The sequence below is a fragment of the Mustela lutreola genome, chromosome 16, assembly GCF_030435805.1.
Source record: "Mustela lutreola isolate mMusLut2 chromosome 16, mMusLut2.pri, whole genome shotgun sequence".
Taxonomy (NCBI): Eukaryota; Metazoa; Chordata; class Mammalia; order Carnivora; family Mustelidae; genus Mustela; species Mustela lutreola.
The window spans coordinates 4,031,975-4,049,870 of record NC_081305.1 but is presented as its reverse complement, the minus strand read 5'-3'; the positions used below and the strand labels follow the sequence as shown (position 1 = coordinate 4,049,870).

The 17,896-nt window shown below is 53.5% G+C and overlaps 1 protein-coding gene across 1 annotated transcript in view; it reads right to left on the bottom strand.

The window, feature by feature from the left end:
* Positions 1-17,896, bottom strand: part of COTL1 (coactosin like F-actin binding protein 1) — a 39,554-nt gene that overhangs the window by 9,856 nt on the left and 11,802 nt on the right. Inside the window, exon 3 of the mRNA XM_059152607.1 lies at positions 5,809-5,966. Within this exon, the coding sequence (XP_059008590.1) occupies positions 5,809-5,966 (158 nt within the window). The remainder of the gene's footprint in view (positions 1-5,808; positions 5,967-17,896) is intronic.

The window sequence follows — 17,896 nt, the reverse complement described above, 5'->3', positions numbered from 1 at the left end:
CAGAAGGAGCGGCCGATTCCGAAGGGGGCTGGTAGGAGAATGGAAACCTTCACCAAGAGGGAAAGTTCTGAAGGATGAACAGAAGTTCACCAGTCACCCAAACAGAGAAACCCTTTCTCCACCCCTTGTATTTCTTCCAACGGTGCCATGGGAATTAACACTCTCCTCTTCACGACAGCTCTTTCACAGATTCAAAAGATAAAGCTACTTGCCTGAGGTCCCGAAGCGAAGGGCTGACAGGGCCAGGAGATCAACTTGGGCCTCACGCCCCCTTAAGCCCCTGATCTTTTCCATTTGACACAGCAGCATCTTTTTCTTCTTTAAATCAAGTGCCTAGCAGTGATATGCCATCTCCAGTTTTTATTTTAAAGGCCCTTCCATCAAAAGGATGGAGTAAGTTTAAAAATAAATCTAAGAGGTTTATTTCCCACACAACTTCTCCAGAGCCTTTAATGGGCCATGTGAATCGAAAGAGGTAGGGTTTCCAAACCGCATGTGACCTCAGAACATTTTCTTGGTGCTGAGGACTCTGGAAATGGGCCGCAGGGACAGGTGACCATGTTGGGGCTCTGGGACTAGGTGGTCTGGGCGCCAAGCAGGGCTCCGCCATGCCCAAGCACTGGGACCCTGAGCAAGTGACCTGGCTTCCCTGGGACCCAGGCCCCTCATCTATAAAATGGGGATAAGGGTAGAACCGGCCTTGTTGCAAAAAATTAATGATTTTAATAGGGGAACGTCCTAAATGCCAAGCACATGGCGGGGGCACAATAAAACTACTGTTATGTGCATTATTAGCACAGTGGTACACAGACGTGGCCTTCTGGCTGGACTGTTAGCTCCGTCTGGTCTCAGCCCTGTGGGGTGAGAGGTCTAGCATTTACGCCGACCCCAGTCCTGGGGTTTAGAAGCCGTGGGAATTCCCATTAAGCCATTAGTTCCACACTGTCGCTGAAACGTCCATCCTTCCTGTCCCCGCTGCTTGTTGGGGGCAACATGGCTGCTCTCCTTCCCCAAGGTCGAAAGCAGAGACGGACCCTCTGGTCTCCCCACCCCGTGAGCCTTCACAGGGTGTTAAAAAATAAATAGAAGGACCACATGAATAAAGCCATTCTGCAAGGCCAGCACGATGCATCACGGATGGAGTCTGCTCTAAATCAAGACAGCCTGGGCCAGTCCAGACAGCAGGGCCCTAGCAGTGGGGCCTGCATTGTCCCCGTAATCCCGCATAGGCGCCGGAACAATGGCCCGTGTGTTCTGTCCCCAGCACCAGCCGGGCCCTTCTGTGCGGCAGGCGACAGGCAGGGTGGGGCAGCCAGGCATGCTGTCCATCCGGCCGAGCCCCCCTCCCTCTGCAACAGACCCCGGTCCGGGTGTCACCACTGTCCAGCCCGCCTTGCCCGGAAGCCCATCTTGATTGTCTTGCTTTCCCCTGGACATGGACCCATCTCAGTTTCTCAGCCTGGCACAGAGCACAGCCTAGACACCCACGGTCAAAGCTTCTGACTTTGAATTCCTCTGGGCACTGGGCTGGATCTGCTGCTTGTGAGCCCGGGCTTTGGGGCAAGTCCTAGCAATGCCCCAGGCCTCAGTTTCCCCATCTGCTAATGTACCTGACAGCAGGCCCGGGGGAGGGATGAACCTGCTGACATCAGCAGCGACCAGGGTGAGCAAGGCCGGGACCTCTGGGGGTGCTGACAGTGGGGACTCCAGTCCAAGCCATGTGCAGGCCAGTGAGGCCACGTGGCTCGACCACAGACTTATCATCTCCTAAGGAAATAATGCACAATGAAGATGGAGAGCCAGGCCTCAAGGTCTTGTCGAAAAGGGGAAGCCAGGGGGCTCTTGGGTGGCTCAGATGGTTAAGCAACTGCCTTCAGCTCAGGTTGTGATCTCAGGGTCCTAGGATCGAGCCCCGCATCGGGCTCCCTGCTCAGCGGGGAGTCTGTTTCCCCCAGCTCTGCTGCACCCCCTGCTTGTGTTCTCGCTCTCTGTCAAATAAATAAAACTTAAAAAAGCAAAAAAAGAAAAAGGGGAAGCTGGGAATAATAGTAGCTACCACATCCAGGTCCTTACCGATGTGGTTCTAAGCACCTCCCCCTATTTGCTCAACTGTGAGAGGCAGAAACTGCGTTACCCCAGTTCTGGACTTCAGAGGACTGAGGCCCAGAGAAGGGAAGAACACACCCAAGATGGCCAGCAGGTGCTGCCGCTGGTGTGCACACCAGTTGCTCAAAGAGCTGCCCCCCCCCCCCCACTGACAAAGTAAGCTGAGGCTCCTTTAAAGGAACATCGCCCTAGACAAAAGCACCACATTTTTTAAATGAAAACGTTTCCGAGTGTGTCAAAACGGAACATAACAAAGCAAGTCAACCCACTCAACTCTTCATTTCATAGATAAGGAAATTACAGCCCAGGAAGGGAGAGTGACTTGGCCATGGCCAGGCAGTGGGGGCATGAAGACTGGCCTTTTCGGATTCCAGTGTCTCTTACGTCCATTTCTATCGACTCCATTTCATGCAAGGTACCAGGGTGTGGGTCTATTGCTTCATTACAATAAAACCCGGGGGGTTATTGGCAATCTGACAGTCAACCCACTTCTTCTTCACGTGGAAATCATGGTAAGAGGCAGGTGGAGAAGTGCTGTGGGCCACAGTCCACAGAATCCAGACTGGCCCATCTGGAAGGTCCCTTAGAGAACATCTGCTCTGAGTCCCTATGAAACAGAGGGGAAACTGGCAGGTGCACCAGGCTCAGCACTATTTTAATGACTGTGGAAAGACACCAGTGTGCGGTGTAATTGACCCTTTGTAACAAATGGGTACATTTGCAACTGTAGCATACACATGAGCTATTGTGATAGCTTCGGATATTAAAACCTTTTATTTATTTATTTATTAAAAAGATTTTATTTATTTGACAGAGATCAAAAGTAGGCAGAGAGGCAGGCAGAGAGAGAGAGGAGGAAGCAGGCTCCCTGCTGAGCAGAGAGCCCCATTCGGGGCTAGATCCCAGGACCCTAAGATCATGACCTGAGCTGAAGGCAGAGGCTTAACCCACTGAGTCACCCAGCTGCCCCAATAAATAAACCCTTTTAAATGCAGAAATGACAAAGGCAAAAGGTAAAGGTCAAAAATGTCTCACTGCACCTGCAGTTCCCCCACCCTAGTGCACATGGGTGACTTTCCCTTTCCATCTACCAGCATCCCTCTCACACCTGGGAACATGCCTGAGCTGCCAATCATGAAGACCCGCCTCCCTGCCCATGGGATGTGCATGTGACCTAAGTTGAACCAATCAGGGTCCTTTTAAGGGAATGACAGACACTAAGGGCTCCCTCTTCCCCCTGATCAATACCCAGAAGAACCACCACAGCCTGGACTGTTGCAGCTGTACGGAGGCCACTGAAACCAGACCCAGAGAAAAGAGAAATGAGAGGAAGCTACTGCTGGAACCCTGGATCCAGCCACACCTAAAGTCCGGAAACTGTGCGCTTCCCAGTTTAGAAAGCCACGCAATTCCCCCTTTTTGCTTCAAGGTCTTTGAGCATTCGGACAAATGGATAACAACCAACAGTCCCCAGTGAAACTTCACACCGCAGAATTCTATTTCCCGAGATCAGCCTTGGCCCCCGGCTCACTCAACTAAACTGAGCCGAGTTCTAGACCTGAAAGGAACTCTGCAGCCTGCTTGTGGGATGGGGTTTCCTTTGGAGGTGAACGGAAATGTTCTGGAACTAGATAGGGATAGTGGTTGCCCAACACTGTGACTGTGCTTTAACACCACTGAGTCATACGCTTGAAAATGGGGAAAATGAGCAATTTTATGTCACTGTATTTTACCATAATTTTTTAAACGGAAAGACAAAAGGAGACCGGCAAGATTCAAAAGACCGTCCCACTGGCGAGCGCTCTCTCCCCACACGCCCTCCCTTCCCTGCTGGCCACGAAGGCGCAGGTCCAGGTTGGCCAGCGGGAAAAGGAATGAGCGTGGAAGGTGGCATTCAGCAGGAGACCTTTGGCCCCGAAACAGGCACTCGGGTATTTCTCATTCTGCTCCCACAAAGGAGAGCCCTGAAAGCTGGGTAACCATTAAACCCCAAACGGACCCAGAGAAAAACAGCCCGTGGGGCTGAGTAGGGGGCTCCCCAGAACCAGGGTGTTAGCCAGTGATGCTGGGGAGGACAGGAACTCCATGACATTTATGAAATAAACACTGACTGTCTCCCAGACCTGGTGCTAACCCGCTCAGAGAAGACCAGCTGATAACTCAGACCTTTCTAAAAATGATTTTCATACCTGTGGACTCTGGGAACCCTGCCTCCTGAAAACGTATCCTAAAGAAATAATTCAGTGGGAAAGCCAAAGGAGCTGCATTTATTAAAATGTTGGTTAGAACATTACTTACAAAAATAAAAACTGGAAGCAGCCCAAAAGGCCAACAACAGGGGAACACGGAGTACATTACTGTGCACCAGTACACTGAACCGCACACTCAGCCACCAGAAAAACGCTCGTGACAGAGACTGCAGCCGTATCACTTATGAAATTACTCCGGTGGGGGCGGGGGAGTGGTGCCCACCTAGTGTGATTTTCGGGCTGAGATGCACAGGGGCGGGGGGAGCTCGCCTCCAGAGCTGGCAGGAAGAACGGAAGACAGGCCACCATAATGCAAGGATGGGAATTCTTTTTTCTTTCCTAACATGATTTTTAAGCCCAAGTTTTATTTGTGGGATAATTTTAGACCTACAGAAAAGCGGCAGGAGGGACATAGGGGAGTTCCCACACACCCCACACTCCATGTGCGTGTTGGCTAACATCGTACGTTCCTGCGCTAAGTTGGCACAATGGAGAACCCGACCCAGAAACGTTACCATTAACTAAACTCCAGACCTGGTTCCGATTTCACCGGTTTTTCTGTTCCAGGATCCAATCCATGATACCACGAACCACACAGCCTATGCTTGTGTTTGTTCTGCTTTTGGTTCTTACAATTCAATGGCTTTTCCCATAGTCTCAGGTCTGTTCAACCATCACCACAGTCAACTGAAGAATATTTCTATCAGCTCAGAAAGCAAGCCCATACCACGTTCTGATCGTGGGCTTTGAGAAACCCTTTTGCAAAAGGGAGAACCCTTTGAAGGAGAGAACTCTTCCTCACCTCCCTTCCACCCCGGTTTATCTTTCTGGAAATCAGACATTCTCTTTTCAGTGGGACCCAACCCTTGTCCCACACGAACCATACGGACGTTTCTGATGGTGTCAATTTTGGTTACATCCAGACCAGAGAAACACCCGGCAAAAGAGCCCTCTACGTAAAACTTAGGAATCTCAGGGGCAAAACCCCTCTTCCTACTAACCTAGCAAGGGCTGGGGAGTACAGGTGTTTTTACTGGCACCCATCGTGTGCCAGACCCCGGTTAGAGGACATGCACGAAGTCTCCCGCTGTGCCCTCACAGCCACCCCTGGAAGTCAGCCACCGTCACCCATGATCCATGTAGGCAGTGGCCACCACTTTGGTCATCCTTCCAGCCCCCTTCTTCACGAATCACCTCCCCCATCCCAGAGGTAGGCCCTCAGCGGCCACGTTTCCATTATGTGGTGGTCAAGACCACAAACCCAGCTACAGCCCCCCGCCCGCACCCCACCCACAGCCCTGGGAACACGTCCTCAGTGGCTCTGGGGATCCAGAGATGTGGCGTGGCTTGCTTTCCATCCTAGGAGCTCAACCCAGCCCACCCCGTCCCTGGGGATGGTGATCTCGGTGAGACGCGACCCGCCCAGACCCAGAAAGGACCCAAGACCACTAACCTGCACGACCTCCTTCACCAGGGTCTTGTCCGTGCCGGTTTTGGCGCGCTGCAGCCCGCTGACATTCTCGCCGATCCACGTGATGAGGGCGAACTTGGACCTCTTGCTCATGGCGTCCCCCGTGGTGAAGCGCACGAAGGCAAACAACCGGACGTCATCTGTCGTCAACGGCAAGAACAGGGCACCGTGCTCGGTGAGAACATTCCCAGACTTTGCTCCCAAGGAGGAGCCATGAGCCAGAATGCTCCCAGAGCAGCGCGGCAGGAGCCCAACACTGACCTTGGCCAACTCATGCAATCTGGCGATGGCGCCACAGGCTCCGAGGCCCATTTCACAGCTGGGAGCGGAGGGGCCCGGGACATTCCCAAGGCCATGTGGGCATTTCAGGCCATGGTGGTTTGGGAACACAGGCCTCACTGGCCATTAACCCTGAGCTCCCCACCCCCAATCCCTCACGTGGTCAAGGAAGGCTCAGATTCTGCGTCTGATTTATCGAGACCTTCTTCGGGCCTTCTTATCCCCCGAGGCACTGCTCGGAATGGGAACCGAGATGGGGGGTGGCCCTGATCTTGGCGTGGGATAGGTCTCTAGGACCACTGGGCATGTCTAGCTCGTGGCTGGATGGTTAGCACAAGGAAGAATGCGGAGTATGGTTCTGTTGGGTGTGCCTGCTGGTTACATGTTACAGATCTGCTGCTACTAAAAGGTCTTGGGGAGGGGTTGTCCCACTCATCCACATCTACCCATCTTTTGTCTCATTACCACGCTTTTTTCCATTATTGTCCCTTCCAACGGCCCGCCACTGTTATGCATTATAAAAATATTGGCGACAGTCTTGAGATTTTAGAGTGACCCTGCAGAGTGTGCGTTTCCCACAGGATGGTCTAGGGTTTCTTCGCCTCGGCACTCCTGATTCTTGGGGCTGGATCACTCTTAGTGGTCGGGACTAGCCCGTTCAAGGCACGGTTCCTGAACGGCATCCCTGGTCCCCCGCCCAGTGGAGGCTAGTATCAGGCCCCCACCCCAGTTACAACAACCAAAAACGTGGCCAGACATTGCCCCGCGTCCTCTCGGAGGGGGAACGGCCCCCAGCTGAGAATGAACTTCTAGGCAGTTTGTGTCCCCATCGAATCAAGACACTCTGCATTTTCCACCAACATTTTGTGCTCAGCTTAGTTCCTAAATAGTCCGTATTTTAATTGCCATTATTGGAGAGAGCTCATCATTGTCCCTAGCGGGAGACGGCTGCCCAGTACCAGCTTCGGGCTGTTCACCTCTGGCTAGCTGCTTGGCTCAGCTCTTCTGTTCTCAAAGGGCTTCTAGCTACTGCCTTTAGGCTTTCTCAAGTCCCCAAAGAGAGTGGAGAGCTGTGCTGTGCAAGCATGTGTGTGTGTCTCTGAATCGCTTGGGGATCTCCCCAAAATGCACATTCAGAGCTCACAGATCTCGGATGGGCTCCTAGGTGACACTGATCTGTGGGTCCAAGGACCACATGGGGGCTTCTCTGTGTATTTTCTTTTTTAAAATCAAGGCATCTTCCTCCTAGACTTCCCAGGTGCCTCCCTGCTGAGCCCCACACAGCATATAGGTTTACAGCAAGACCCAAGGCCCCACACCCTCTGAGTGTAAAGAAGACCATCTAAAGCTGGTTAAGGTTGCTGCCTGGCTGGGAACAGCAGAGCCTGAGCACATCCTGGCCCATAAGCCATGCTGTCTCATGCGCACCCAAGGGAGCCAAGGAACACAGCTCTCGGCCAGCCCCAGGCTCCTGATTTGGACCCTGCGGTCCAGGCTACACAGCTCCACGGCACTGATGTCTTAAAGGGAACGGATCACAATCACCAGTCACAGTTTATAAAACACACTGATATTTCACGGTCTCAGGTTGGCTTTATAATGATGCTGTGAGGTGGGCCACAGGGGAGGGGACACCACTGTCGTCTTCATCAACAGGCACTTCACTGTGTGACGGGTGGGGCTCAGAAGTCACGGGATAGGCCAAGTGACTCCTCACGGTAAGCCTGGGTGTGTCTGCCTGGCCACAGGAGTCTGGCGGATACCCACTGTGGGATTGGACCATGGGGGTCAGTGGGGACAGAAGACAGTCGCAGGGATGTTTCACAGGCCAAATCAACAGGGCTTGGTGGCAGTCTGGCCACGGGAGGGAAGGAAGCAGAAGTCTGGGGACTCCCAAACAGGGTGAGGGCTCCAGCTCTTATCCTCAAGGACTCGGACTTAATCCCCAAGCACTGAGCCTCAGCTGCCTCGTCTATAAAATGGGGTGATCTTTTTGGTTCATCCTTTCCTTTTCTTGAAAAAGAAGTCACAGTAAAAGGTTAAAGTCACAGACCAGAAGGCTCACCCTGTAACTACTTTACGGGGTACAATTCTTTTTTTTTTTTTTTTTTTTTTTTTAAAGATTTTATTTATTTATTTGACAGAGAGAGATCACAAGTAGGCAGAGAGGCAGGCAGAGAGAGAGAGAAGGAAGCAGGCTCCCGGCTGAGCAGAGAGCCCGATGCGGGGCTCGATCCCAGGACCCTGGGATCATGACCTGAGCCGAAGGCAGCGGCTTAACCCACTGAGCCACCCAGGCGCCCCTACGGGGTACAATTCTGCGGCATCGAGTGCACTCACGATGCTTTGCGACCCAACCACTACCCATGACGGTCCTTCCCCTGCCCCTCCGCCCAGCCCGAAGCAACACAAATCTGCCTTTTGCCTCTAGATCTGCCTACTCGGGACATCTCATGTAGATAGACGCCCACGATCCGTGGCCTTCTTTTACTCAGCACATTGGTGTCATCGGTCCCCCCCTTTACGGCTGAATAATACTCTCGGGTATGGGTACGCCCCCCTCTGCTCATCCGTTCACCTGCTGAGGCACGTCTGGGAGGTTTACAGGTTGGCGTGATTCTGCACCTCCCTCATCAGTCGGTCGCAAGGATTAAATAGGAACACTGTGCACCCAACCAGCCTGGCCACGGTGGGAACGCCTCCATGAGGCTGCGGCCACGGGACGGCGTGGCCAGGTGGGCAGTGAGCACAGGAAACGGGGTGGCAGGACGGGGGAACTGAACGTATGCAGCCACGCGTGGCTGGTGCAGCCTTGGGGGGGAAGGCCCCCTCTCCCCCAGTTCTGGAGCTGCACGTGGGAAGCCAGCACCCTCCTCTGAGCAGCTGCACGGCCGTGGTGGAGGAAACCCAGACACCGTGGCAGGGTGTTTAATGAAACTGCTGCCTTGATCAGAGAGGGAGGCAGGGCCGCACGTTGGGAGCCTCCCGACTTGCTCATGCCAAAGCAGCCTGTTTCCATGGGAACCACTCTGTCTCCCATCCCCATGCTGGAAGCCTGGAGGCTTGGGTGCCTGTGTCGGCAGCTCAGTGCCCCATCACTGGCCAAAGCCTCCATGTGGGGAAGTTCCAAGCTGTGTGTCCCACGTACCAGCCCAGGACCAGGCATGAGATAGACGCCCAAGAAGTGAGTCCCGCCACCCCCACCCTCCCAACCAAGGGCACAGGGAACCTGGTGGCAGCGGACCTGCCTCAATGTCATTTACATTCTACTGACAGGAGGGAAGGGTTTTCCTAGGTGGCTGCTGGGCGCTTATCTGACAATGCTGTGGCCGACATGATCGCTAACGTGACCAAGAGTCACGTTATGCTCACAAACGTGTACAGCCCCAGACGCTGAAAAGTCAGCTGAGTCCGCAGGGGAAAGCGGGTTTGTCGTAGCGACATTGTTGGAGCTGCCCACACGACCCGGAGCCTCTCTCCCCCACTCACCATAAAGGAGGCTCGAGGCTGCTCTGACCTCCAGCTGGCTAGAGCACGGGGAAGTTTTAGTTCTTAGTCATGAGTTGGGCCACCTTCCTGCTTCTGGACAAACGGGGCTCACAAAACACACGCGTGCAGCATCTGAGTGGAGAACAGCCCTCCCCTCCCTTTCCTCCTGCGGGCACCCCGCTCACACACGGGAAAACGTGGGTGTACCACCAGAAAGGCAGAGCGAAGCCACATCGTATATGGAGAGAACGCGTGTGTGTGTACACTTGCACGCGTGTGTGCATGGACGTGTGTGCACGTCCCTGTGTGTGTGCGCACTATGATGGCAGCTGGCCGGGAGGGCGTGGGGACTGGCGACGCCCATCACCCTCATGGTGCTGCTCAGTCCCCAGAGGGCCCACGGCACAATCTTTCCAGCCCGCGGCTCAGGAGCTGGGGCTGCAGCTCCGGGTAACCCCGGTGGGGGGAGCCAGGCCCAGGCCTCTGCACAGCCGTCTACACCAGCTGCTGCCTCAGCTAGTCCCCCTCCGCCTTCTGCTCCCCGGCACCCAGGCTGACAGGCCAAGTTCTGGAATCCATTAGAAGCACCCCCGCCTTCACGCCAGCTCTGTGACCTGGACCAGATGCACGCAGAGCTCTAAACCTCCGCGTCCCCATCTGCACAGTCCAGAGGCAGCGGTAAGGGTTACAGGAAGGGGGATCTGTGCCGGGCATGGCTCCTGGGTCCTCACCTCTCCCCTGAAACTGCCCCAGGCTGGGGCCTCAGTGCCTCCAAGCCCTGCCAGCCCCAACCGTGGCCTCCCTGCTTCTCCCTCTACTGGGCTTTCTGCACCCACCACACTTATGCTCACTCCTCTGCATTTAAAAGCAGGGGCGTCCCCAGGCACACAGGCATTGGCCACTGTTCGTGAGCACTGCTCTGCGAGCACTGCTCAAGGACCTACTAGGTGCCAAGCACAGTGCTAAGCACTGGGGCAGGCAGATTCGACAAACGAGGGTCCTGAGGATAACAGAAGCCATTTACTGAGCGCGGACAACAGGCCGGGCACCGTTCTAAGCCCATACACTTGTTGGCACATTTCTTTATCCCAAGACCATCTCTGTATGGTTGACACTGCTCCCAGGCCCATTTCCCAGCTAAAAACACTGAGGCTCAGAATGCTGATGCAGTCAGCAGCCAGAACCCACATTCCCTGCTCATTGGAGCATTGTTCCCAGAGGAGGGCCCCCCGGAACCAGCAGCATCAGCAGCCCCCAGGAAACCATGGGACCGTGGCTGCTGGGGGTCCAGCCCAGACTTGCCGATTCACCAGCTCTGGGAGGACGCGCCCCGGGGGATTCTGAGGCCTCCAAAGCCTGAGAAGCACTGATCCAGAGAAGGCAGGGACAGGAGAGCCCACCCAGCCCTGGCAGGGGAGGAGTGAAACGGAAGTTCTCAGGGGCAGAGAAGCTGAAGCGCCCTGAGTTCAGCCCACCCCCTTCCTTCCCACCCACACTTCTTTTAGTTTGAGGAAGTGATCGTGAAAAGGAGCTTCCTGTATGGCCTGGCTTCTCCACATCAGAATTTACAGACTTAGAGGCATCTAGGCGGGACTCCTGAGTATCTCATCACCGAAGACCATCAGGATGGTCCCCCCAAGACTCTCCCTCGCTCAAATCCCACAGCCCAAGGAAGAGACGCGCTCTTCTTCTCAACGGAGAACAGAGCTACAGAGCTACGGAGCCGTGACACAGGGTAGCAGGGGTCCTTTCTGTCACCTCTGGATCGTCCATTAGACATGAGACATCATGGGGGCGCCTGGGTGGCTCAGTGGGTTAAAGCCTCTGCCTTTAGCTCAGGTCATGATCTCAGGGTCCTGGGATCGAGCCCCGCATCAGGCTCCCTGCTCAGTGGGGAGCCTGCTCCACCCCCCACCTTGTCTCTCTGCCTACTTGTGATCTCTGTCAAAAAAAAAAGACATGAGACATCACTGACAAGGAATCACAAACGCATCATGAGATCACACAGAGCCCCGTCTTGGAGGAGACATCAGCCCACGACAAACCAAGACCGGGAGTGCGCCATCCTTGAGGACTGTCCGTGCCATCACCAGTTGTCCTCTGGACAGCACTGTAAGCTCAGAACCCAGGCTGATTGCACAACAGGCCCCGTCCCCGAGTCCAGGCTGTGGACACCCGCCCCTTCCCATCCAGCCAACGTCTTAGTCATTCACACGGCATGAATAAACCTCACTCTCAAAAGAACCCGACCTTCTAGGAGGTCTTGGGGGCCTCATGGTGTGAAAGAGCTCTGTGGCCCTACAGCCCCGTCAGCTCAGGATGGAAAGGCACCAGGCAGGGCCTACTTGGTTCCGTGTCCTGTTTCTCCCTGCAAGGTCCTTGCCTTCCTTCATTTACTGAGCAAGTTAATACACAACATGAGGCCCTCACCGCCAAGTTCACTGGCACGGCCTGGCACCAAGTAGGTGCCCAGAAAGTCACTGTGGTTACTTTTCATTCTCTCCTCCACAACGCCTCCCTGCCTTCACCCCCTTCCCCACCCTGCATTTCTGTCCTTTCTCTCCCGTTGACAATCTTCCCTCCTCACCGTCTCCTCCTGAGCTCTGTCTGGGGCCGAACTAGCAAGAGGGATTCAGAAGCGAGACGGGGGTGAGGCTAAGTGCTTAGGACAAGGGGGTGCGGGAGGAGGCATGAAGAGGGGAGATGACCACACAGGGCACGGGAACAGAGGAAGGACAGGAGGAGGAGTCAGACCTCGCTGGGACCACTGCAGCCACCAGAACAAGCAGCCCCGTATTTTCCCAAAAACTGCAAATGGCACAGAATGTCCACCTAGCTCTCAAGGACTCCCCCGCCCCTCCCACCCCAACTTGAAATCCCCCTCCGCTCAGGTAACCACCAAGAGGCACATTCTGACCACGCCATCCAGCATTCGCACCGGGGTGGACCCCATGCAAGGCTGCACTGACTGAGGACCCCCGCCTTCTCCCAAACGGGACCCTACTTTTCCCCTCTGCCTCTCCTTGAAGCCAGCCTAGGATAGAAAGGGATAAAACCCAGAGGGTTTTGTTTACAATTGTTTTATAAATACATTTGTTTGCAAATACTCTGAACACTTTTTTCCCCCCATTTCACACAGAACACGAAGTAGAGAAGAATCAGCACATCAGTACAAATAAGCAAAAATCAGGGTCTAACCACCTGAGTAGCCACTCTGTGCATGTCCTGTGGATCTACTGAGCTACTTTTCTATCTTTCCGGTCGCTGTGACATCCCACAGCACCAAGCACACAGTAGGCACCACTGCACACCTGCTGGGCAACCGAGAGGCAGAGAGGCACCTCATTTCATAATTTCCGCCCAAGAGTGAACTTCAGAGCAAGACAAAAGAAAGGGGAAGGAGACACAGGGAGGAAATTGCCCCAGAGCAAGACAGGATTGCAGCTTGCTCTAAAGCTGACCTTACCTTATATAGACTCCCTAAGAAGTTATGCAAACAAGGTTCGGTAAGGAAGAAACCAACCCACACACCAAAAAAGCTGAGCTGTCAACTTCCACCAAGTGAGCTCCCAGCTCCCTGGAGAGGGCGAGAGGAAATGGGAAAGACGTCGTGCATCCTGCTGCCCAGGGCGAGGGAATGCGTGGACTATGGACAGGCCTCCCTTCCAGCTGGCGGCTCAGTGCGGGGGGGCCCAGGCAGTCACAGACCAGGACTTGGGATATGGAAAAAACATTCTCCCTGGGACTCCGAAGACAGAGGGCTTGTTGGGTGCCCCGGGGAAGGGGAGTGAGGCCTGAGGCTGACAGCAGCCAGTTCCTCCCTTGAAGAGAAGAGACCTATCATTCCTGAAAAGTCCCATATTACCCACTCTCTTTTTCAAGGTGATTTTTATTGTTTGCCCTCATGGACAAAACAACGACCACGACGAGCACGACGAAAACCTCTGGTCCCACTCAAAAAATGTTTAGAAAACAGGAAGCACAAGAAGAAATAAAACTAATAAAGCAAGCCCATTATCCTAGGAATACAACCCCGCGGAATTGGTTGCTCGGAGAGCATGAATGGAGCTCTGGCTGCTGAGCTTGAAGCCGCGCGTGCGCACACGGTCCCCGCACTTGAGGCCTCGGTGCGCGTGCAGGTGGATGTCGGTGACCTCGTTCCCCAAAGCGGGAGACTTCTCCAGTGATTCCTTATTCGCTGCATTCTCATTAAACGCAAATGACCCAGCTCCCTACTTTGATGGAGAACACGAGAAAATGGAGTACAAGATAGCCAGAGGAAAAGCAAGATGATTACTTGGCTAGGACCCTCCGGGACTGGACTGATCCGGATACCCAGATTACCCGGGTAGGGGAAGGCTCTCCCCCAGTGACAAGACACCAAGATTCTTTTTTCTTTTTTTGATGGTTCCTTTTACTTCCTTAAATGGAAGTCAGCGTGCAACACCCAAATCTACCTTCTGGCTTAGGGAACAGAGGCCATAATCAGTTCCCCCAAGGAGGAGCCCGTGTCTCCCACACCTGCAGCAGGACACCCTGGGGATGGGGAAGCGTGTGACTGTCCCAGCACAAAACTCCCTGTAGTGCTCGGCTCTGCACTCATGTTGCTGCGTCCTCGACCGCGGTCAGTCTGTCATCTCACAAACACTGACGGTCTGTGACGCAGGGGACTTTGCTGAATAAGACACAGTCCCTACCCTCCAAAGATACCCCGTCTAGCCTGGCAGACAAAAACAAAGTGTAATTACACAATGTCGTCAGTGCCCTAGCAACAAGGTGTCACAGGGCGAATGGGAACATCAAAGAAAGAAGGAAACTCATTCAGCCTGGGCAGTGGTAATCAAGCAGGCTTCATGGAGGAGGTGACGTGTGATCTGGATCTTGAAGGACAACCTAGAGTTTGCCCAGCTAACAAGATAGGGACAAATGGGCTCACGGTAACAACTCAGGGGAGAGATTCTGACAGAACGCCACAGGTGAAAGCAACAGCCTCTGGGGGCAAGTCCAGATGCCTTTCTTTACCAGCCATTCTCTCTCTGTCTGATGAGTCACGGGCTAGAGTAGCATATAACTGACTTACTATTACTGTGTATAAAATAAGCATTTAAAGGCTCAGAATGGCTCTCCTGAGGGCTCCTATGGTTGGCTCATCCCTACCCTGCAGGAGGGCAGCAGTCTTGTCCCCTACTCTATCAAATACCCAGACAATGCCGGTCACGCTGCATGTGCTCAGTGCAGATCCCTGAACACACGAAGAACCCTGGTCCCCTCTGCTATGGCCACTGGAAAGCTTTCCAGTCCCCCCTGTCGGCTGCATTCAGTTCACTGGAGATGCCATCTTAGAAAAATAAAACCAATCCCCTTCCTGGATTTTAAAAGTGTGGCTTCCGGCCTCCAGAGAGCAGGAGTGGACAGACAGGCAGAAATGATCAGATGTCGGCAGAGAGCAGCTAAATGGCTGGTCTAGACAAATGTGCCCCTTAAATAAAAGCATGTGGGAAAAGCAGACTGACACAACGTTGCTAGAATTATCGAGAGATATGTAATGTGGGGTCCTAGCTACCTTTTGTGTTCATGTCCCAAGTACACTGTCCCCAGGGGAACAAAGCATGCTCCCAACCTCAGCAGCCTGGGGGAGCCAGGAGACCTAGGCGGGCATCCTGTATCCACCTCCTTCCATGGAATGACCGCAGTCCCAGTGGCCTCCAGTCCCCCCATCCCTGGTTCTCTGGATTGGGGCGTGGCTTTCCCACCTCTGCCTTGGAGCCCCTAAGTGACGGGGACAGAGCTCACGAGTGGGTTTTATCCCTGTAGCTGTTAACAGCCCGGCTTTCAAGTCTGCCAGCACACTTACAGCTGGCATGTTTTACTTTTAGCCATTCACTTATTTGTTAGCTCATGAGAATATAAAAGACAGAAGCTCCACCATTTAATTTTTCTTTACATGCTCATTTCCAATGCCAGGGTTTCAGGCAATGAGACAAACAGATCGCCAACACCAGCCCCGTGCCAGGCACTAGATCAGAGGAGAGGAGGGTCCAGCCCTGGGCACTGGGTCTCTGGATATCAACTCTCATCAGAGCTGATAGTTAAAGCCCTCGGAATGGGGCCCGGCATAGAACTGGTGGTAAAAAATGCTAGACCATGAGACAAAAGGTCAACTATCATGGAGCGAATGGAAGTGGCAAGGAGTTTGGAAACCCAGGAGGTCAGATGCTCACGGCAGGTGGAGGGCCCAGGGCGCTGATGCATCTGAGGGGCCCGTGGGGATGGAGGATCACCATGGGGATGGGCAGCTCTGAAACCGAGGGAACAATGGCAGAGCAAAACATGCTGACCGGGGGATTCACCACAAAAAGGACCAAGGCGAAATGCTAGAAAGTTCTAGAACAGAAGGCATAGGAATAAAATGCTCAAGTAAAACCCAGAGCTGTCACCGTGACCCATAAGGCCTGCCACACTCTGGGCCCTGCCAGCCCTGAACCCCACCCTCCATACAGGCTTCCCAGCAGCCCTGCTGGATTTCTGTCCTCCTGCTCACCCCCGTTTCTCCTACACATTGTAAAGACTGAGAGATTGGGGCGCCTGAGTGGCTCAGTCATTGAGCCTCTGCCTTTAGCTCAGGCACGATCCCAGGGTCCTGGGATTGAGCCTCGCACTGGGCTCCCTGCCCTGCGCAGAGCCTGTTTCTCCCTCTCCCTCTCCTTCTGCTGTGTTGTCTCTCTCACTGTGTCTCTCTCTGTCGAATGAATAAATAAAATATTTTTTAAAAAAAGACTGACAGATCAATTACATACCATAAAAAGGCACACCCCCTTTGAAGTGTACAGTTCATTGGTTTTCACTAGACAGGCGCTTTAACCAACTAAGCCACGGCGCCGCCCGCCAGTTCACTGGTTTTCAGTATGATCACCAGGTCCAATCCCCAAACACGTCATCATTCCCCAAAGGAGACCTCATACCCACAAGCGGTCACTCTTCCTCCCCTGTCCACACCCCACCAACCACTCATCTGCCTTCTAGTTCTATGGACTTACTTGTTCTGGAAACTTTGAACACATGGGGTCATACAATACATGGCCTTTGGTGCCTGGCTTCTGTCCCTTGGCATAATGTCTCCAAGGTTTGTCCTGCGTATAGCATGGATCAGTATTTTCTTCCTTCTGTGCTTAAGTAATAGTCCACGATGTGGAGAGAGGCACCTTGTCTGTCCTTCCTGAGAAGATGGTTACTGGGGTAACCATTTTTTGTCTATTGGGAATAACGCTGCTGGCAATGTTCATACACAGGGCTTTGTGCAGACGGGTGTTTCCAAGTTTGGGTTTGGGGTTTCCTCTTGGGTAAATACTAAGAGGTTGACTTGAGAGGATTAAACTTTTTCGGACAGTCGAACTGCCCTTCACAATGGCACCACCGCTTTCCTTCCCCACCAGCAGCACACGAGGGTTCCAAAAGTAGTTTTCATCCCTTTCTGGACTATAGTCACTTCAGATGACCTCTCAGGCACATCAGGTTAGACCAAAGTCGTAAAGTCAGAATTCCACCCCGGGCACCGGAATCACAAGCTGCTTGTCAGAGGCCACCCCAGGTTGGCCACTTCAAGAAAGGCAGAAAAATGGCCTCCGAGCTGCGTAATCCCACAAATGGGCCTCCAGCCAGAGATGCGGGCCTTAGGGTCTGTCTGTTAGCCTTCGAGAAAAGAGCTCGTAGAAAGCAATTGTGAGCGTGGATCCTAAGAGTTCTCATCACAAGGAGAAATTTCTTTTCTTTCTCATTATGGCATTATGGTATCCATACCAGGTGACAGATGTGGGGGAAGCGTCGGTGGCGATCTAGTCACAGCGCGAGTAAATCAAACCTTCCCGCCGTATGCCTCACCCTGAGAGTGACGCATCAGTTATTTCTCGATAAGGCTGGGGTGCGGGAAGAAAAGAGCTTGCCTGTGGTCTTCCCTCCCCCCCCCCATTTTTTTTTTTTTTTTAAGATTTATGTATTTATTTTAGAAGGGGTTGGGGCAGAGGGAAAGGGAGAAGTCAACTCCCTGCTGAGCTGGGACCCCAGCACCGGGCTCCATTCCAGGACCCCAAGATCATGACCTGAGCTGAAATCAAGAGGTGGACGCTGAGCTGACTGAGACACCCAGGAGCCCCTTCCCTCCTTGTTTAAAAAACAAATTTTTCAGTTTCAGGTGTAGGGAAGCAGCCCGGTGTCTAGAGTGGTGGTCAGGGAGGCAGACACTAGGAGAGGAGAAGAACTGGGCCTCTGTGCAACCTTGGGCCAGCGTCTGCACATCTCTGAGCCT